The sequence below is a fragment of the Thamnophis elegans genome, chromosome 6, assembly GCF_009769535.1.
Source record: "Thamnophis elegans isolate rThaEle1 chromosome 6, rThaEle1.pri, whole genome shotgun sequence".
Taxonomy (NCBI): domain Eukaryota; kingdom Metazoa; phylum Chordata; class Lepidosauria; order Squamata; family Colubridae; genus Thamnophis; species Thamnophis elegans.
In genome coordinates, this window is record NC_045546.1 from 64,444,653 (window position 1) to 64,467,026 (window position 22,374).

The 22,374-nt window shown below is 39.1% G+C and overlaps 1 protein-coding gene across 1 annotated transcript in view; it reads left to right on the forward strand.

Moving 5' to 3' along the window:
- The window catches only part of DMD (dystrophin), a 1,161,901-nt gene that overhangs the window by 197,245 nt on the left and 942,282 nt on the right, over positions 1 to 22,374 (forward strand). The window contains 4 exon segments of the mRNA XM_032219839.1: positions 6,841 to 6,991; positions 10,006 to 10,125; positions 12,709 to 12,810; positions 12,888 to 12,995. Of these exon segments, the coding sequence (XP_032075730.1) occupies positions 6,841 to 6,991; positions 10,006 to 10,125; positions 12,709 to 12,810; positions 12,888 to 12,995 (481 nt within the window).

A 22,374-nucleotide genomic window follows, 5' to 3' on the forward strand; every position in this document is an offset into this window, starting at 1 on the left:
CCTGATTAGTCAAGTATGAGAGATTGTATTTACTGCAGGACTTCCAAATTCTTTATTGAGTGGGCAGCACCTCCCAGGAAATGTGTCAGATCCATGACATGACACTGCCATTCATATGGAGGGAGGGGGAGCATGAGAATAAGCTGTATTTTTTAACCTTTTTCCTGGCACCTAAACACCCTGCAATATCCTCACCTTTTGGGAATGAAATAAGGAGGGAGGGCCATGTGGATTGTGTCAGTTGATTGAAAGCAGAAGAAGACCATGGGAATGGATCCTTATCTGGCTCTCAGGACAGTTGTTACAATAAACATCTACACACCTGTGGATTGGCTGAAATCCACATTCAAACTGGAGGGATGGATTCTAGAGTGCTATTTCTAACAGTGCAGTTTGGGATGGAATTTAGAGTCTGTTTCGCCTGTTTAACTTCTTCTCAATAAAAGGTTCCTTTTGAAATACCATGTTTCAAGAGTCTATACTTTCATGGGAACCCTGCAACCCTGCGTCTATACATCAAAAAACCTAACAGATATTGAGCAGAGGGAAAAGGAAGCCTACACAGTTTGCTGGGCACTCCTCATGTGGAGACAATTCTTAGAGGGAAGTAAGATCCCTTTTGAAGTCTAGATGGATCACAAAAATTTGGAAGCTCTAAAATCCCCAAGGAAAGTCTCCCCAAAACAAGTCAGGTGGGCTCAATATTTCAAATGGTTTGACTTTACCCTTAAGTACCTCCCGGGGAGGGGGACCTCTTAGCAGATGCCCTATCAAGGAAACTGCAATACAATAGCACAAAGCCTGAAGTAATCAGACCAATCCTTCAGGATAATCAAGTAGCAGCTAAAGTAATCACTAGACCACAATCACTTCCACCTCCACCTCCACTAGACCGATTAGATCCCACAGATTAGGCCTCCTCCGAATTCCATCCGCCGGCCAGTGCCGACTAGCAACTACCCGGAGGAGAGCCTTCTCTGTGGCTGCTCCGACCCTCTGGAACGAACTCCCCATGGAGATTCGAACCCTCACCACCCTCCAGGCCTTCCGCAAAGCCCTTAAAACCTGGCTGTTCCGACAGGCATGGGGTGTTGTAATATGGCTAAAGAGCTGTTGCCCCCGTCTCGAATGGTATGACTGTTGTGTGTTTTTAAATATGTATTGTTATGTTTCATCTTTTTATTTTCTGTCTGTACTCCCCTTCCCTGATTTGAATTGTGAGCCGCCCTGAGTCCCCTTCGGGGGAAAAGGGCAGCATATAAATATAATCAAATCAAATCAAATCACCCATAATACAACCACCCAAGTGTTTAAGCAAGCTTAAGCAACAAACCACAAAAAACTCTGCCTCATCAAAGAGGGCTTAGCATGGGTAGAAGGAAAGTTATACATACCAGCCAGCCAAAGATTCGACCTGTCATGACTCTAAACTGGCTGGTCACTTTGGATTTGTCAAAACATTGCACCTCATCAAAAGACAATTCTGGTGGCCATCACTGAAAAGGGACATCAAAAACTACATGGCTATTTGTCCTATTTGCGCTGCTGCCAAAAGACGGCAAGGGAAAAACCCAGGACTGTTACAAATGGTAGCTGAACCTTCAGTACCCTGGAGAGAGATCTTTATGGCCTTTATAGTAGAATTGACAGAGGGAACAGTTATTTGGGTCATAATAGGCCTATTTTCTAAACAAGCTCATTTTATTCCTTGTCAAAGGATCCCAACAGCCAAAGCCTTAGCAAAATTATTCCTCCTTTTAAAATGTTTTTTTTTAAAATAAAAATGTCAAATCAATGCACGAACAGTGTGGCATCTGGGTGCCATACATTTCAACATTAAAAAACTGATCAAATTACGGATCATTATTACATTCAATCAATTTATGAAATTACCATTACAATACACATCTATAAGGTTACAATCTATCATTATTCATTTATTCCACCTATTTCTCATTATTATTTCCATTTTATCAACTAAAAGTGTAATACATTAATATTCCCTTTATTTCTATCTCTTACTCTAGCTTTTAATCATATCATCTTATATTCAAAAGCTTTTTCTTTCTTTCCTGTCTAACTTCTAATCATATCATCTGCCTACAAGAAAAGAAAAACAGAACAAACAGGAAAAGGTAGGAAAAGACAGTTCAAAACACCAACCAGGAGCAAGAATAATCATTCCATCATCTCTTGCCCACTATATTTTAATTGCTATGCTTTTTAAAAAAAAAGAGAGGTGAAGGAAAAGCAAGTCAAAGCAGCCATAAATAAAAAGAACTCCTCTACCCATCATCTCTTGCCCACTTGAATACTTCAATTGCTATGTTTTTTGCTTGTCTCCCCCATTCCTCTCTTAAGTTTCCATATATTTCTATTTCTTGGATATCCTATCTAAGTAATCCTCCCACCTCTACCCTCTTCCAATGCCTATTTTCTAAGATTTTTACTGAGGCTCCTGCTTCCATTTTAAACATATCTTCCAAATCTTTTAAGATATATATTCCCCTTGGTTTAATTCATCCATGATTATTATTTTTGTTATAATCTCTTCCTTGTCTTCTTCCTTCTTTATTTCTTCTTTTAGCTCCTCTCTTTCCTGGGCATCTTGGTCTATAATCATCATCCCTTGTATAGTAAATTCCATTTTTTCCATCAGATCCCTAAATCCTTTGTCCATACTGTCTTTTATATTTTGATAAAGTAATCCCATCTCCTGGACAATTCCACTAATTGTATCTTATTTTTTAAGAAGACTTATTTTTATCCAACAGTCCAAAAATTATTTATTTAGTCTTTAGACTTCCCTACAAGGGGTTCAAATGTCTATTAACTTAGATCACTTCTTTTCTGTTTCCTCTTTCATCAGCAGGTGGCAGTCTCCATTTATATTTAAGTTACTAGTTCAGGAAGCTCCTGAAACTTCCGGGGGGAGTGGGAGGATGTTTTCGCCCTCCCCAGGCTCCTAGAAAGCCTCTAGAGCTGGGGGGCAAAAAAAGTGTGCCAAAAGAGGGGCAAAGAGCACTGGTTGAATGAGCATGTGGGTGTGTGGGGGTCACGTACACATGTGTGATGGGATCACATGAGTGTGGGGCCGTGCATGCATGCACGCTGGGGTCACACACGCACGCATGCTGTGGTCATGCATGCATGTGCGCTGGGGTCACCCACACATAGCATTATTGGTGTGGGCATGCCCGATCATGACCCCCTGCACTCCCCCCACTTTTGGCACATGATCCAAAAAAGGTTAGCCATCACTGTCCTACAGCTTTCATTCCGATTTGATATTTAAAAACAAAAAACAAGAAAAAATGCCCCAAAATGCTTAGGCGCCACTTTAATACTCAGTTCTGGGCAAATAGTTGTGATTATTTCTTGGGATTCAATTTAAAACATAAGACAGATCCTCTCCCTCAGTTCCACCATGGCTCACCTTCTCTCCAGCACCAGCTGTTGTTTTAGGTTTGTCTCTGCTTTGTAGTGGCCATCTTTAGGTTGCTTCTTCTTCTTGCCATAGTTAAGGGAAAAGAAAGACCTCAGGCCAGACAGGAGAGCTGTGTCTCTCCCTGACCTCATAGGGACCCCTCTTTATTTCACTTCTCCTTCAGGGTGGCTTAGGCTCTCTCTGGAGCCCACAAACATGAAGAATTCAGCACAGGGACCATGGAGATCTGTTCCTCTGTCCATATTGCAGGGACATCAAACCCGTCCCCCAGCAAACTTATTCCTGATACACTATCTATCATTTACTTGGAGCCCCACAGAGAATCATTTCAGATATGGGGGTCCAATTCACATCAAAATTCTGGAGGGCATTCTCAAAACTACTTGGCACCAACCAAGGCTTATCAACAAGTCATCATCTGATGACTAATGTCCAATATGAAAAAACAAATGGGGTGTTAGAGCAATATTTAATGTGTTTATTAATTACCAACAAGATAACTGGACTGAACTATTACCTTTTGAAGAGGTAGCATTCAATAACTCTGTACATTCCAGCACAGGCTCCACTCCTTTTAAAGTAGCTACAGATCAAGATGTCACCCCATGCCAGAACTAACAACAGAAACACTCACCATCCCCTCCCTGAAGGAATGGATGGAAACCCTACAAAACACTTGACCTGTAGTCAAATTATCACTAAAGGATGCTAGAGAAACATTTAAACACCAAACAGGCAAGAAAAGAATACAACCAAAACCTTTCCAAATAGATGACAGAATATACTTATCCATAAAAATCAAACATTGCAGCCCTCAAAGAAATTAGGGCCAACATTTGTGGGACCATTTCCAATCACTAGGATCATCAACCCAGTGACAGTAGAATTAGCATTTCCCCAAACACTCAGACAAGTACACCCAGTCTTCCACATTAGCCTGCTAAAAAGAAAAGTCACATCCTCACTTAGATCTCAAATCCATGCACCACCCACACCCATAATGGTTGAGGGTGAGCAACATTTTGAAATCAAAGATATCCTTGATTCTAGGACCCATCAAGGAAAAACGCAATACCTAATAGCATGGAAACACCTACCCTCTTCCCAAAACGAGTGTGTGGACAAAATCACATCATTGCCTCTACACTATTAAAGAAATTCCACACCCAATACCCCCACAATGTCAGGCCTTGAAACACAAACCTTGTTAAAATACTATAATGATTCTTTTTCTCTATCTCTTACAGGTGGATCTAGCTTTTTTCTAAGGGCAGTATGTCAGATCCCTAATGTGATACTGCCATTCATATGGAGGGAGGGGGAGCATGGGGATAAGCTGTATTTTATAATCTTTTTCCTGGGCGCCTCAGCACCCTGCAATATTCTCACCTTTTGGGAATGAAATAAGGAGGGAGGGCCATGTGGATTGTGTCAGTTGGTTCAAGGCAGAAGACCACCATGGGAATGGATCCTTTTCTGGCTCTCAGGATGGTCATTACAATAAACATCTTCACACCTGTGAATTGGCAGAGATCCATATTCGAACTGGGCAGGGTGAATTCTAGAGTGCTATTTCTAACTGTGCAGTTTGGGATGGAATTAAAGTCTGTTTCGCCTGTCCTGCTATCACTTCTTCTCAATAAAAGGTTTCTTTTGAAATACCATGTTTCAAGAGTCTGTGCTTTCCTGGGAAAGGAGGAGAGGCAGATCCTTACAAAGTGCCTCTATTGCTGGAATGTTGACTTTACCATAAGCAAATTTTATTGAAAAAGTCATAGTTTCATTCAGTTGGTCAAAGGAGAAGGAGAGCCTTCCCCACTCTTTCTCTAGTGCAGGAGAACAGGTCATACCCCAACTTCTGAGGCATCAGGTTGTATCAAGAATTGGTAAGCACAGTCTAAGTGTCTGAGTAGCATCAGTGAAGAGAAATGGACTTTGAAATCCTGCAACACTGCTTGCCCTTGAGTAAACTTTGTTAACTTAGAAAATCAGCAAAAGAAATTTAATGTTTTAAAACTAGATTTTCAAAGACTTTCAATTGTTCTGGCATAAGCAACCAAATATTTTGACAGAGGTTCAAGTTTGTCTGTAATAAATATTCTAAACCACCTAAATTGTGCTTAGGGTATCTTCTGCCAAGCCTAACTGAAAACTGACAACTGAATTAAGTTTTAAATGTCTGGAAATAGATGATTTTTGCAAAACGTCCCAGCAGAACTATTCAGAGGATGGACATTGATATACTAATCTTGAATAACTGGAGTTATTCAAATGAAGTTGACAGCTTCTTTGAGGTTATGAAATTGAATTCAGAAAGCTTTTATTATTGTATGAACCTTAAATGTTATTATATAAGAATTTTATGGTAAGAGTTCTCTCAAGAATAAGTTGAAGGGACGGTAACTTTTGATCAAACTTTGATGTTCTTTACGTCACTGAGTATTTTAAGGGCTGAAGAATAGGAATGGATATGGGAATTCAATAAGTTTGGGGAGATGATGTCTTCAATTATTTTGGAAAACTGTTGTACAGTTGTAACAAAAATACAAGAGAAGCAAATGTGAAAAACAAAAACTATGTAAAGATAATGAGAGTAACAGAGTTACCTATCTTTACTTTGATCTGTTCGAATACTGGGAGGGGCCATTGATGAGGCAAAGCAAAAACAAATATTCAGTCAAGAATTAATGGTTGTTGACCTCTTTGATTATAGGAAAAACAGCAAAAACATTTATTGCTTATTGTAATCCCTTTATAGACTTTTTGCATGAAACAGAAAAATGAACTTTTGATTTGTGGTTTTGTTGTTTAGAAAATATTAGATATTAGAAGAAAAAAACTTTCTTGTAGCAATAGAGTAAGAAGCAATTTTGTATTGTATTTGCTGAAAAAGAAATTTGAAGCTTCTTCCTATTTCTTTTGATCTTTTCTTTTTGCAGTTTGTCCTTTCATCTGTTTCTCTTCTTTTTTCTTTTCTTTCTTTACTTTGTATTAGTTTTTATTAATTTTTAATTTTATCTTCTTTTTAAAACTTCTACTAAAACTTATAAAAAAAGAGTTCATGCTTGTTTTGCCATTTCATCAAATTACAGAGAAGGGGGACTCATCTGACTTCAAAATGATTGTCAGTTTCCTTTTGGGACTTATTTCTGAGTACAAACTCTAAAAAAATCTTTGTCTATTCATAGTGTCTTCTATATTTAATATGATTTGTTCGTTTTAGTTTCATTTGCATTGATTATAGAAATGCAGCTACAGTGTGTTAAAATAATGATTTGTAATAGAATTTCTAATCACAGGTTTAAGTTATTCAACTGAAGATTCAAGATGTAGCAGATATATTGAATTCCTTACCTTATTTTTATTCATTTTTAAACAATATTTCTTTCTAGTTTACACCAAGTTCTAATGGATTTACAAAACCAGCAGCTCAGTGAGCTGTCTGACTGGTTAGCTAAAACAAAAAAAAGAACAGAAAAGATGGAGTCAGAACCTTTGGGACCTGATCTAGAAAGCTTAAAGAAGCAGGTGGAAGAACATAAGGTAAGCTGTAGTTTTCAAGAGCCACTTTACTTTTTAGCATTTCTTTGTGTAAATGTCAGTACAGTATTATGTAAAAGCAATATTTATATAAAATGTTGTTTTGTAATTCTAATTTAATATAAAAATACCACCATTTTGGTGTTGCAGAAAATGACGGGCTTTAGACTTCTCAGGATATAGGAAAAGTTTATTTGGCAGCCACATTCAGAAAGCTAGTCCATGGCTAGCATTGCAAGTTCTGAACAACCTTCATTATTGAAGCACACATTCTTATACATTCTCAAAGGCAGCGTAACAAGGAAACACTTAACTCATTTCCTATTGGTTACCTTGAGGAGAAAGCCTTATAAGGAGATGGGGTCTTACTTCTGCTTTTGTTACAGGTATGGACTACGTGTCATTAACGAACTTTCTCTGAACCTTGTGGTTTGGACTTTTGACATAGGGATGTTGGCTAGAACATCTTGTGGGTAGAGAATGATGATATTTCTTTTAAGCAAGCTTCTAACTATCCCTTTTATGTTATGTCTTCAGTCTTATATCCATATTTTATTCTACTTTATTGGAACATTGCATAGAAATAGATTTTGTATTAATAAGATAAGGATGCTCTACTTGTATTTACTTATTTTTATTTCATTATTCCCATAATAAAAATGTGTTTTGGAATGATAAGAGGAAAGGGAATTGCAATATGATATTTATTGCAAAATGCAGTAATGATGTTTCAGATTTTATTATTCCCTAGTTTCCTTCTTTTGCTATCTTATCCTTTCTTTTTAAAGTACTCTACTAGCTAATCAAGATTATTAGTTGTTATAATTGGGATTTTTAATCTCATTAGCAGTGCTGTGACTTTGTATTGCAGCCCAAAGCACAATAAAGTATTCAAGCTGAGTATCTGTCTTTATATACAAAAGATGAAGTATTTTTGAAAAATGAATTCAATTATAAAAGCCACATGCCAGCACATAATGAACAAAAGAACTGGATAAAATGTGCTGCTGTTGTGCATTTATGTTGTAGTCTAAGACGTTTTCTTAGACACACACAGACAAACCCCATTAACTCTGATTAATAAAATCTCAGATATGCTTTAATAAATGCCAATGTTGTGTATGATGCTATCTGTATTTCTACTTTTTTCTTTTTAGTATCATGTGTAACTGACCTTCCATGCATGAGATATACTTTTTAATGAAACACTTGATGCTGGAGTTATTTGATAGATTCAAAATATTGAATTCTTCACATTTCTTCTAGTTATTAAAATTCCAAGTATTACCAGTTTTCCATGTATTCTAACAGTGAAGTAGTTAGTCTACCAGTTATGTCTGACATAGACCTGAAATAGCCTGTGGTATTCAATTTTAGTAGTTGTAAGTTTGCATTAAAATGAAAAACAGAAAATATACATTCATTGTTACGTGCTTAAGATTCATCCAGAATTTCAAGAAAACCTGCTTGTTTATCTGCATTGATAGGAAGCCTCTTTTTATTAATGGTACATCCATGCAATCTAAACCAACAAAGTCCTGTGAGGTTGATCAAATTAAAATATCTGATACATTATGTAAAATTAGTACTCTAATGTATGATACAAAATGTTTTCATGTTTTATCTGCTACATATTACTATAAATGCTATAATATTTTGCTTTTACCTGCTTTTTTGTTTTTTGTTTTATTATTTTTATTCCAGTTTTTTACATACTTTGACTTAAAATGTTGAGTTAAACTTGTCCAAGCATGCAAAAGCTACCAAACAAAATTATGTTGGCTTTGTTTAATAGTCATGCAATTAAACTAAAGACTTAAACCCTAATAAGTACATGCCAATTTCTTGGCAGTCATGCAAAAATACTTAGCTCTTATTTTCTCATAGAATGCATATATGTTTATATTTAGGATAGCTATAGTAGTTACACCGTTTGATCTTTTAGTTTCCTATTTAGGGACTAACCAGGTCTAGCTATACTTTTATATACAGCTTTTCTGGATAAACCTTTGCCTCCTTTCCTTTTACTTTTCCTCAATATTTCTACTAAAATAGATTACAATTCTACAAGGCAGGTATTTATGTAATTAATGGAGATTAATTGCTGGTTTTAGCAAAAAAAAATCCTTTAAAATGATGCATGGCTTGGTATCCTGACTTCCTTTGTATAATAAGAGGCTGAAGTCGGTTTACATTCCCTATATTCAAAAACTACCCCGCTCCAAACTTGGATCTCTTCTAATAAGTGCAGATTAGCCATATATTTTTTGAACCATAAGTGTTTAAAAAATTATCTAGAAAAGTTTAGATTAGATTAGACTAGATTAGATTAGATTAGACAGACAGACACTTTTGCAGTCCTATACTTTTGAAATACTGCTCCTTAAAAACTTTAGAGCATAGTACAATTTTTAAACAGTCATCTAAAAATATATATTTTATTGAGTCATTTATGTTTTTAATAATTTGTCTTTTAATGTAACCATAAATGTAAAACACATTCAAAGAGCCTATTCAAGTTTAGATGCTGCATAGAAAATGAATAATAATTAAGGATACTATATAGTTACACCAAAAATGAATGCAACTAAAATTATGTCTCATAGCTAAAAGATAATTATTGTAAGTTTTAAAAGCTGCAATCTTATACTTGTTTTCTCAGAATTTTCTGTGCCTTTGGTGAGGCTTATTTCTGGCAAATGTGATAGGTTTTCATCTTTTAAAAATTGAGGAAAAGAATTAAGACTTTTTAAGGAGTGGATTCATGTTTCAATATGTTTTTTTTAAATATTCCATTTGTGACTTTCTAAGTTTAGATAGAAATGTATCTATGTTTAATTTAATAGAAATTATACAAATTATATTTCATGGTGTGTTTTGGCAGTGAGGTCTTTGTTATAGTTGTAACTAATAATTAATGCCTGTTCTTATGGCTCTAAATAACTCAGTTCATGAAAAGTAAAACAAGCTGTCCTTGTGTTAAATTGTTTTTTAACATTTTTTCTTTTTTATTATAGACTCTTCAAGAAGACTTAGAACAGGAACAAGTCAAGGTTAATTCACTCACTCATATGGTAGTTGTAGTAGATGAAGCTAGTGGAGATAAGGCTACAGTTGCATTAGAACAAAAACTTCAGGTAATTACTAAATTAAGATTGCTATATGATTCCAGGCACATTCCTCCTACATCTAAATTATACTGAAAATATATAATACTACAGTAAATGAAAAGTAAAAATGTTAATATTGTTTAAAACTGAATTGGTTACTCTAATGTTGGGTTAAGTTCAGAGGTGGGTTCCTACCAGTTTGCACCTATTCGGTAGAACCGGTTCGTCAAATCTACCGAACCAGTTAGAAGAGGTTCCACCAGTGGACCCAGAAAGCAGGCCATACCTACAGAAGAGGTTCCAAAAATTTTTGAAACCCACCACTGGTGGGTGTGTAATGTCCCGCAGATATCTATGCGTTAATAATGATCTAGTAATATTTCCTTATACATTTTAGGGACCTTTCCTTACATAATTAGTGTTTTCTTTCATACTTTTGGATTTCTAATTTCTGTTTCCATTAGTTAGCAATTGCTAAAACAAATTCCACATGAAAAAGTATTCAAAGCCTTCTTGATTTTAATTGTCAATTTATTTATTCCTGCACATTGTAATATTTACTCATTTACATATCTCTGTTTTTCCACTGTTGTGCAAACACAATTCCAGCAGCTGCTAACATGTGTAAAATTAAATATATATTATACTCCCTTTCAAATAGCCAACAAAATATTTCTGGTTTTAATTCCATATCTTGCTTTACGATTGCTTCTAACCACTAACTTCTGAATAGCTACTTGGACCGACCTAAGTACTAATTCATAATTTCATATCCGGTCACATGGGCGGCAAGCCACTCCATCCGGTCACATGGGCAGCAAGCCACTCCCATCCGGTCACATGGGTAGCAAGCCACTCTCACAAAGGAGGCCACACCCACAGAGTAGGTTCCAACAATTTTTGAAACCCACCACTGGTTACATTCCATAAAGGACTATAAACCTAACTACTATTCAGGAGAAAAGTGTCAAGACATGTGCCACCTTTATTTCAACACAATTCAGAGATACTTGAATGAATAAATAAATGAATAATTTATGATCAGAAAGAACAAGTACTTTACTTACTAAATCTGAATTGGCAAATATTATCTTTCATGTACTCCTGTACACTTTTATTTTTCACTTGCCCTTTCCATACAATTTTACTAAAAAAGATCTTCCCTCCAAAAAATGTAATTGGCATTACAATCAAATTTTAAAATATGCACAGTAGGAAAAATCACTTAAATGTACAGTAATGCTATGATAATTTCAGTGAACCTGGAATTATAGTGTTTCATTAATTGGTTATGATTTATCATAATATCAGATTTATCTGTGAATATGAGTGTGTGCTGCCATTAATGGAAAGCCACATTGTAAGAATAATGAATACAATTAGGGAAGCATTGCTTTCATTCTGAAACCTAATTTTGAAGCTGTTATAGGACTCACAATGGTAATTTCTATATTGGTATAGTCTCTTGATTATTGTACTACTTTCAGTATTTGCATCTTATTAAACTGTTGAGACCTGGTTTTTCACAATACTGTACTTGCTTCTAAGTCATGCATTTCAGCATTTCAAATACTCTTTTTTATTTTGTTTTTGTATGGTAGAAGTTCTTTTAACAAGAAATTAGAAAACTACTACCATATTTTTTGGAGTATAAGACACACCAAGGTTGTGAAGAGGCAAATTTAAAACAGTTTTTTGCACTATGCAGACCTCCCCAAAACAGTCCATTTTTCACAAAAATGGACCCCCTTTTTTTAATAGCCTTTAGGAGGCTTGTAGAATGCTCCTCGGGGCTGGGGGGGGCAAAAATGAGCAAAGAATGGCCCATTTTTCTGCTGATTTCTGCCCTCCCCAGTCCCCAGGAGCACTCTGCAAGGCTCCTAAAGGCTCTGCATGTCCATTTTGGTGAAGGGGCGGGGTTTTGGGAGGCAAAAAATGCTGTATTCAGTGTATAAGACGCATCCAGATTTTCAGCCTTTTTTTGAGGGAAAAAGGTGTGTCATACTCCGAAAAATATGGTATATCAAATTAAGTGTTAATCTGATTTTATATCATTTGACTTGCTGCTGGTTCTAGAATAATGGAGCACAGTTCTAAAGAATTCAAAATATTTTATTTTGGTTACTAACAAGTTATATAAGATACACTGATAAATATAAATGTTGTTTTTCTAGGAAAAATACCCTAAGAACTAATAGCTGTATTTCCTTCAGGAATTGTCTGATTTGGAATTGTCTCAAGTATATAGTTTTTTAAAAGGAAAGGACAAAAACAGTCCTACTGACTGCATTAATATGTCCATGTTTTTTGTCCATATTGCTTTCTTGCACACTATCTTGATATTTTCTATTCTACATATAATTAGATTGTACCAGGGTTTTTTCTCCTACTAGTGTCCCATTCAGTTTATAACCAGATCCAACTCTACTTATAGTATCTTTTCCCCCAGATAGGTACATTTGGCTAGATAATACAATATAGAATGTGTTATGCCCAGGTGTCTTGTACTTTCCCATCTTGTAGCTGGAGACTTCCCTCCAGCTAAAATGTGGCTTTTTAGGAATGCATTTTATGGTTATTAACTTCTGAATGTTAATGTCATTATTTTAGCATTTAGGAAACCATTGGGCAACAATCTGTAGATGGACAGAGGACCGTTGGTTTATTCTGCAAGATGTTCTTCAAAAATGGTTGCAATTTATTGAAGAACAGGTTAGGTATATCTATTTAATCTTTGCTTTATAATGTTTAATATGCAGTCTTTCTAAATGTTTTTTTTTAACTTTTAGGGTCTTTTGGATTCATGGTTTACTGAAAAGGAAGAATTTGTGACCACTCTGCATACTACCAATTTCAAAGACCAGAAAGAAATGTTGGAAAATCTACAAAAATTGGCTGTATGTTTTTTTGTATAGTTCTCATTTTTCCTCCCTGTTTTCAACTTTCATATCACATATTTCAGCAGAGCACCTGTAAATGACCAAGTGAAGTAACTTTAATCAAAATTCTGGAATCAAAATATTTTGCATACACTCAACTATGAGTTTACAGGTTTAATCTGTTATTTTGAATTGAACCTAGCAAACCGAGGTTCCAGCTGGCAAATGTTTAAGCTCTGGCAACATTCCAACCAACAATAAATGTGGGTATCTACACAGTGAAAAGTGATGAAACATGTGTTACGATATCACATTGCTTGTGTTACATGTTAGGACAAAAATGTCAAAAAACATCTCTTTTTTCTGCATCATTTGTGTCTGCAAGACATTGCTAATTAGGAGATAATTTTTTATTCTTTATCATCATATCATTATCATCATCATCTTAGTAGCTATGATTCTGTACATGTTTTTGGCATTTACATTCCATTTATGAAATAATCTTTGTAATTAGTACTTGTATGTTTTATCAAATTCACAATGGACATGAAGTAAAGTCAAAGACTTTATAGTTCATATGATTTGTCTATACTCTATACTGTGGGTTGGCAACCCACAGCTCTTTGGGCTCTCTGCTGCAGATCCCTGTCCCATCACTGGCTCGCCCTCACCTCCCTCACCTGGCCTGAGGAGGCAAGGGTGATGGCGGGGGACGGAGAAGTGGCCGGGGCTGATTCTCAGGCACCTCATTCCTCTTGGAGCTTCTTCCAGCCTTTGTTGGTGCTGGGTGTGCCTCTCACATTTGAGGAGATGCACAATCTGCTTTCTGCCCTGAGACACTGGCCCGACCTGGCTGCAACCTATGCCAGCCTTGTTAACATGAGGGCTGGCGGGGTGGGAATGAGATCTGGGAGGATGGGATGTCAGAAAGTGGGATGGGCCTACAGTGCCCAGCTGAGGCTTTAAGAAGCTCAGGGCAGCTTTCCCACCTCTCTCTATGTCTCTCTGTGTGTTTATCTCTTGCTCGCTCCTCCTCCTCCCCCCTCTTTCTCCTCTTGCGACCTCTTGGCTGGCTGTGGTGGGGCCAGGCTACCGGGCTAAGTGTTGAACATCTATGGAACACATGGCCAAAAACTGTACAGCTAATGTGCAATCTCACCTCTGCAAGAGTGGTGCAAATTCTGAGATGACACAATGTCCTACTGCTGACCCTCCTCCAAAAAAGAAGTCTCCACAGGACTTCAAAGCATACCCAGAAGCTACCACAAGTGTTAGCTGCACCTCAGTATGTGGTGGTTCTCCATTACCTTGTACTTGCCATCAGATCTGCCTAGCTAAAGTCTACCTAGCTACAGAAGAAGCCATGAAGATGTATGTAATACTAGATTCACAAAGCAATCAATTGTTAGCCAGGTCAGCATTCTTCGACCTCTTTGACATCCAAAGCCCAGATACGCAATTCACAATATTAACGTGCACTGGGTCCCTGCGCAGGGCGGGGAGGAAAGTTGATGGGCTCTGCATAGAATTGTTGGATGGGATTGCACAGTTCCCACTGCCCCCATTGCTAGAATGGGAGACCCTACCAGATGATCGCAGTCAGATTGTGACACCAGAGTTAGCAAGCACTCCCGAAATCCAGCTCACTTCTGAAGCTGAGCCTGTTCCTTGACTGCCATGGCTTACTTCGGGTAAGAAGGCATCTAGATAAGGCTGAACTAGCATCAAATCTCAAGCATCCAATAATACTTCCCACTTGCCTTGTGACAAACCTGCTGGTCCACTACCATCATAAAAACATGCACCATCAAGGAAGGCACTTCACAGTTAGGGCTGTTGCCACAACCAGATGGCACAGCAGCAGCAGCAGCAGCAGGGCACCTAGCAAGCCCTCCCCCCCAGTTGGCACATGGATTGGGACCCGCTTCCAACCAACCCCAAAACCTGCAATTAGAAAGAAAAACTCCTTCCCTTGGTGTGAAGTTTGATGGGAAATGGATTATTTGTGGCACATGTGCTCAACTACATGCAAGAATACGGGTGTGATTTCCAATCCCAAGGATCGCAAATGTGACCCTAGACCCTACCCTAGCCCTGTAAGGAGCCACTGCCAGAAGAATGATGACTCTACATGATGCCAATGCACCAGAACTGCGGGGCTTTGACCGTTTCATGATGGTCCTGTGATGATGTTTTGAGGACCCCCTCGAGTATACCAAAGAATTCTGAGACCTGGCATGTCCTGTGAACTGGCCAGAGGATATCCTGGTAAGCTGGTTCATAGATTGGCTGAATGATGACCTCTACAATGCCTGTGTAGCCCGAGGTGCACTCAACCATCTATATGAGTGATATCTCATTGTGAAGAGGCAGAGATTGACATGGCCAGGAACCAGTACTGAGCAGGGTGAGTGTGGAAGAAATCCTCACCCCAAGGGAAGCAAGAGCCTTTCAATCCACAAATGGCATCTTCTCCGAAACACTCAGCCTGTTTCAAGTGTGGAGAGGAGGAGCATCAAGCTGCAGAATGCCATTCTCAAGCACTGGCTAGGAAACCAGAGTGCCCAGTGGCAGGGAAACTTACAAAACCTGGCAAGCGCAGGAAGGAGACAGACCTGAGGAGCAGGGAGATCATAGAATCTCCACCCCATCCCCTCTTTTAGGAGGAAGCTCCGGCTTCTCAACAGGAGAAACCATACTTATCCAGAAGCGATCCAGAGATTGAACCACTGGTAAGCAAACCAATTAAACTACTTACCCTCCCCCTAAGACTGTTTATCCCCAACTGGGAGAGGGGGATAAAAATCTCTGCTTTAGTGGACTCAGGGTACACCCACTGTTTGATCAGCCTAACCCTGGTAAGTAAGTTGAGGATTAATGTAAGGAAACTGAAAAGCCCCATAGCTTTTTGCCAACTGGATGTGTCAATAGCAGGGGAGGCAGCTTCATTTGCCACTGAGCCTCTACAGAAAGGCATCGTGAGCCATGAAGAAATACTTACATTTATAGTGGTGCCAGGCATGGAATGGCCACTAGTTTTGGGCCTTGCATGGCTGAAAAAATGGAACCCCAAAATTAATTGGAAGCAAGGCACCATAAGAATTCAGATGCACTTGACTTTTGCTGAGAATCCACACAATGAAACTGAGGGGGTAGAGCACCAATAAACAGCAATGCCCACTTACACTATGCCAACTAGGTATACCCAAAGAATACAAATACTTGGCTGACTATTTTAGCAAAAAAGCCTCTGATAAGCTCCCCCCCCCAACCGCTCTACTGACTGTGCATCAGAAATCATACCAGGTGCCAAACCTCCTAAACCCAAGATGTATAGCATGTCGCTGAAGGAGCTGGAAGAACTGAGCACATTCATTGAGCAAAAACTAGCAAGGGGTTTCATTGAGCCAGCCCGACCAAAAATCGCAGCCCCAGTGTTATTTAGAGAAAAAAAGATGACTCTAAAAATCTCTGTGTGGATTTTAGAAACTTAAATATGAGTGTGGAGAACATGTACCCCCCTTCCCCCTCATGAAAGAATGCTAGCACACCTCGCTAAAAGGAAAAAAATGGTTGGATTTAAAGCTGGATTTAAGGGAGGTTTACTACCGTATCAGAATTAAAGTGGGACATGAATGGAAAACAGCATTTAACACCCTTCTTGGATGCTACCAATTCAAAGTGCTCTCATTTGGGCTACAAGGGGCTCCTGCTGTGTTTATGGAATTAATAAACAAAATGCTACATGAGCATTTGTAAAAAGGCATTTTGATATATTTAGATGACATTTTGCTATATACTGAGACCAAAGCAGAACATGTAAAACTAGTCCGGGCTGTTCTGAACAAACTCCACTCTGCCAAACTTTATGCTAAACTCTCTAAATGTGAATTCCACCAAGAAAAACTAGATTATTTAGGGTATTGCATTTCACACCAGGGCATAAAAATGGATCCTTTAAAAGTGCAGGTGGTACTTGATTGGAAACCACCCAGAACACATAAACAGTTACAAAGCTTCCTGGGATTCGCCAACCTTTACCGCCAGTTTATGCCTGCTTTTGCCCAGATCGGCCTCCCCATTCCCAAGCTTTTAAAAACAAAGGGGGATGGTAACACAAAACCGAAGCAGCCTTTGAACTGGACAATGGAATGCCAAGGTGCATTTGAAAAACTTAAAAGGCTGTTTTCAGCAGAGCCAATTCTAAAGCACCTGGACACAGAGAAGCCATTCGTCATACAAGCAGATGCCAGCGATGTGGCAATAGGAGTGGTCCTGCTTCTGAAAAATGAGCAAGACCAATTACAACCATGTGCTTAAACATCCAAAAAAATTGAATGAAATTGAGCAAAGGTAGGCCATTTGGAAGAAAGAAGCTTATGCAGTTTGGTGGGCACTTTTAATCTGGAGGCATTTCCTAAAGGGGAGTAAATTCCCTTTTGAAGTCTGGATGGATCATAAAAATTTAGAAGCCTTAAAGACCCCAAGGAAAATCTCCCCAAAACAAGTACGATGGGCTCAGTACTTTAAACGGTTAGAATTTACACTCAAATATCTCCTGGGAGGGGGGATTTTCTGGCAGATGCACTATCCAGAAAACCGCAATACAATAGTACGAAACCAGATATAATCAAACCCATGATACAAAACAATCAACTAACCACAATAGTAATCACCAGATCTCAGGCAAAACAGGAAACATTGACAGACAATGACACCACCCAAATGTTTAAACAAGCTTAGCCACCAATGAATGGTTTTTGAACCACAAATCCAGCTGCCTGATGAAAGTTAACTTAGCTTGGGTGGGTGGGTAGTTGTATGTTCCAGCTAGCCAAAGACTGTGCTTAATGGCAAGGTGCCATGACTCCAAATTAGCTGGACACTTTGGTTTTGTGCAAACTTTACACCTAATTAAAAGACAATTTTGGTGGCCATCACTAAAAAAGAACATAGAGAGCTATGTAGTTAGCTGCCCTATTTGTGCGGCAGCTAAAAGACTTCAAGAGAAAATCCCAGGACTCTTACAGAAGGTAGTTGAACCTTCAGCACCCTGGAAAGAGTCTGCCATGGACTTTATTGTAGAACTACCAGAAAGTGCGGGGAATACAGTCATTTGGGTCATAACAGACCTGTTTTCAAAACAGGCACATTTTATACCTTGCCAAATGATCCCAACTGCCAAAAGTCTAGCCAAGTTATTCCTGATACACATTTATCATCTTTATGGAGCCTCACAGAGGGATCCAATTCACTTCAAAATTTTGGGGGGCATTTTTAACTTTACTTGGCACCACCAAGGGTTGAGCTCGTCGAACCATGCCCAAACTAACGGTCAAACTGAAAAACTTAACTCGGTCCTAGAACAATAGCTAAGATGTTTTATTAATTTTTAACAGGATAACTGGACTGAACTTCTACCTTTTGTGGAAGTTGCATTCAATAACACTGTACACTCAAGCACTGGTTTCACCCCTTTTAGAGTAGCAACAGGCCAGGATTTCAGCCCCATGCCTGAACTACCCACAGAAGAACCCACTATCCCCTCACTTAAGGAGTAGATAGACACTTTACAAAACACATGGCCAGCAGTTAGATTAGCTTTAGAGGAAGCTAGAGCGGCTTTTAAAATTCAAGCTGACAAGATAAGAGTGGAACCCAAACCTTTCCATATTGGAGATAGGGTATACTTATCCACAAAATTCCTGAAGTCATTGCAGCTATCAAAAAAATTTCATTGCACCTTTCCCTATCACTAGGTCATCAATCCAGTAACAGTAGAACTACTCCTTCCAAAGACACTCAGGAGATGCAGTTGGAACCACAGATGGGTGTGAGATCAGCCTCAACCTACAAGTGGAGGAGACTAGTGCAGACACCAATCGAGCACTCCGAATATTGGGGGCTCCCGCCGCCTTCACGCAGTCAGTCACTGGCTGGCCTTTTAGATAAATTTGGACAGCTAACTGTAAATGGGCTGACCCCTTGCTTTGGTGCCAAGTTTCCCAGATAGACTTTGGCATGACCAACATTCACCTTCCCAGGTTGAGACCCCATAGCCTGGAGTGGAGATTCTGGCTCCTTTCACACAGTAAAAAGTGGGTCAGCCCACAACCTCACTGTGGGAATGAGACCAACAGCAAGCCCCCATTACCCAATGGGACACAGAGCCCAACAACAGGGCTGGGGGGCCACCTAGCCAGACAGTGACCAGCCCACAGCAAAAGTTTTGGGGAGTTTCGAATCCCAGCTAGCCACCATCAAGTGGATTGCCATCAGCAAGTCAAATCCCACCAGGGTAGGCTTTCTATCCAGATCAAGGATGGGTGCAGTGTTAATGGACCCCAGCCCCTCTTCCACAGGTGGCAATGATGCAGGCATCTGGGCTACTTCATCTCCAAGCCGCAATTCCCCAACAGGCCTCTGCCCTGCAGCTGCCACTGGGGTTAGCTTCACAAGGGGGGGGGGTGCAACCTCAACCAGCAGTCCAACAGCCCGCACAAGTTGAGGTGCCATCCCCACAAGTTCCTGTGCCTCCCTGATTTCAGGTGACATTTGATGGGACCCCTAAAAACCTATCCTACTTCTTAAATCGGATGTCAGCCATAACTGAAGGGATGAATGAGGGGAAGGCATCTGAATGGGTAGCAGAACTCCATGATGAAGCAGCCCCTGAATTAGAAGACACAGACAGATTTGTTCAACTGATGCAAACAGGACAAACCCACCACGGTGATGGAAATAGTGCTACCAACTGACCCTTGGTTTACAGCAAACAAAGACGTCTTAATAGATGGGAGAAGAACTAGCCTCGAAAGGATCTAAAATATACATGTCGACCACCTTGAGATTGGAGATACTATAATGAAGTCACGATGCAAAGCTAGGAGGACACTTTGGATTCTTAAAGACCCTCCACCTTGGAAGCCTCCTGGGTTACTGCAACAAGTAGCCAGAACCAGCTGACCATGGGAATAGATAGCAATGGGTTTCATTATAGAACTCCAAGACAGCAGTGGAAATAAAGTGATTTGGACAGTCATCAACTTATTTTCCAAGCAAGCCCATTTCATCGCTTGCTCAGGATTACCTTCAACGAAGAAATTAGTGAGAATGTTTGTCAAACACATCTACCAGCTATACAGAGTACCCAGAAGAATCATCTCTGACTGTGGAGTCCAATTCACTGCAAAGTTCTGGAGAGAGTTCCTAAAGGCCATTGGATTCACACAAGGACTTAGTTTGACTTTCCATCCAAGTACAAATGGAGCAGCAGAATCTGTGAATGCATGTGTGACCAGCAGGACAATTGGTGGGACTTATTACCATTCACAGAAGTGGCATATAACAACACTAAAGCACTGGATTAACTCCTTTTCAAATTACTAGTGGCATGGAATTTGTACCCATGTCAGAACTGCGCCAAGAACCTCCCTCCTCAATGTCCTTGACTAAATGGATGAATACTTTAAAAAGGGGATGGGAGGATACAAAAAAAGCTCTGGCAACCACAGCAGAAGAATACAAAAAACAAGCCATCAAACATCACTCACTCCAACCCCCATTTCGTGTGGGGGATAAAATCTTTCTTTCCACAAATATATAAGATTGAAGATGCCTAGCAAAAAATTAGGACCAAAGTTTTTAGGTCCTTTTCCAATAGTAAAAATAATTAATCCAGTAACAGTTCATCTCACTCTACCTAGAATTCTAGGGAAAATACACCCAGTTTTCTATTGTAGCCTACTGTAACCAGCAGTTAAGACCACAGACTCAACCACCTTCTCCTCCTATAGTAATACAAGGAGAAACATTACAAAGTTAAGAAAATATTAGATTCTAGATTATATAGAGATTGTTTACAATATTTAGGCTAATCACTGACCTGATACTGCTGCGAAGGAAGAACAATCTTGAAGATTGAACCTCAAGCTTTGTATGCATTGTGTCTACCTCATTCTTGCACTGTTTGATGCTATGCTTATGATTACATTAGTTAAAAGTTAGTTGATAGTGGAATTTATAATTCCAGGCGGGGAGTATACTGTTTAAGTTAGTTTAGGAATTAATTACTGTTTCTTTGAGGGACTGCCTCTAGGGTAATACAGTTTTGCCTTCTGAGAAATGTAGTTTTATGTCACATGGTCACACCTGTGTTTTTGATTGGCCACTGCGGGCTTACTGTGTATGTGCAGCTCAAAGCCTGGTCAACTCCAGCCAATGTAGAAACAGCATGCTTTTCTTACCATGGGAGTAATTTTATCATTTTTGTCATGATATCACATAAATGGGACAGATTAAGTTTAATTCAGAAGAATCTCTTCATGACTATAAGTTACTGATTTGAGAATGCCTGATAATAAATCTGGTTTGCTTGAAGCTTTGTGTAAAGTTTATCTGTCTGAGAAGAGCGATCGTACGCTTGGACCAGAACAATTTCTGTGCTTTAATTTTTAAATATTGGTATAATTAACAAAAACATTTATTATTTTTGCTGATGATACCTTTAAAATCTGATATCAAAATAACTAAAGTAATAATTTACCACTAATCATTTTTTAAACATTTTACATACTGTCCTCTGTGTAACAATCTCTCTCTCTGTGTCTCTTTCTCGGTTCTGAATACGAGACAAATTAAACAGATACTTATATCAGAGAACTCTTGAAGGTCTTCATTTGTTACTGAGATTCTGACAGCTTCAGTTTGACTTTATTGAACAAGTATATTGATTAATGAGCCCTTTGTATGATGAACAGCAATTGGAAGCCAAATAATGAAAAAGTGTACTATAAGGTTCCTGGCCCTATATAACCTTATGCTAAAATTAATATATTACATGCCCTATTACTGAAATTGTGCTAAAATTGCAATAGGTTCTGTTAGTAGGTTATTGATTATGTTCCAAGTAATTTGTCTAGAGCTAAGACAGTGTGTCTTAGGAACACAAAAAGGAAGCTATCCTTTTTGGTTAACCTTTTTGTTGTTGCGTGCCAAAAGCATATGTGAATTCATAATGCAATGCATGCATGACACACACCCATGCCCCCTGCCCCTCTGCACATGCATGACATGACCCCACTGTATGTGCCCCACCCCTGCTCATGCAGCGTGACCCCTGAGGTCCCCCCACCCATGTACGCATGACCCCTGTGCTCCCCCTGCACATGTGCACGTGACACTCCTCCCTGCATGTGCCCCACCACCACACATGCACATGCGGCCCAAGTGCATGCGTGAATTACTCCCTGCGTGTCTCCCACATGTGCGGCAGAGATCCGAAAACCAGCTGGCTGGAGGGGGGCATGCATGCATACATGGTGGAGCTGAGCTGGGGCAACAGCTTGCATGCCTGCAGCGAGGGCTCTGCATGCCACCTGCGGCAAAAGTGCCATAG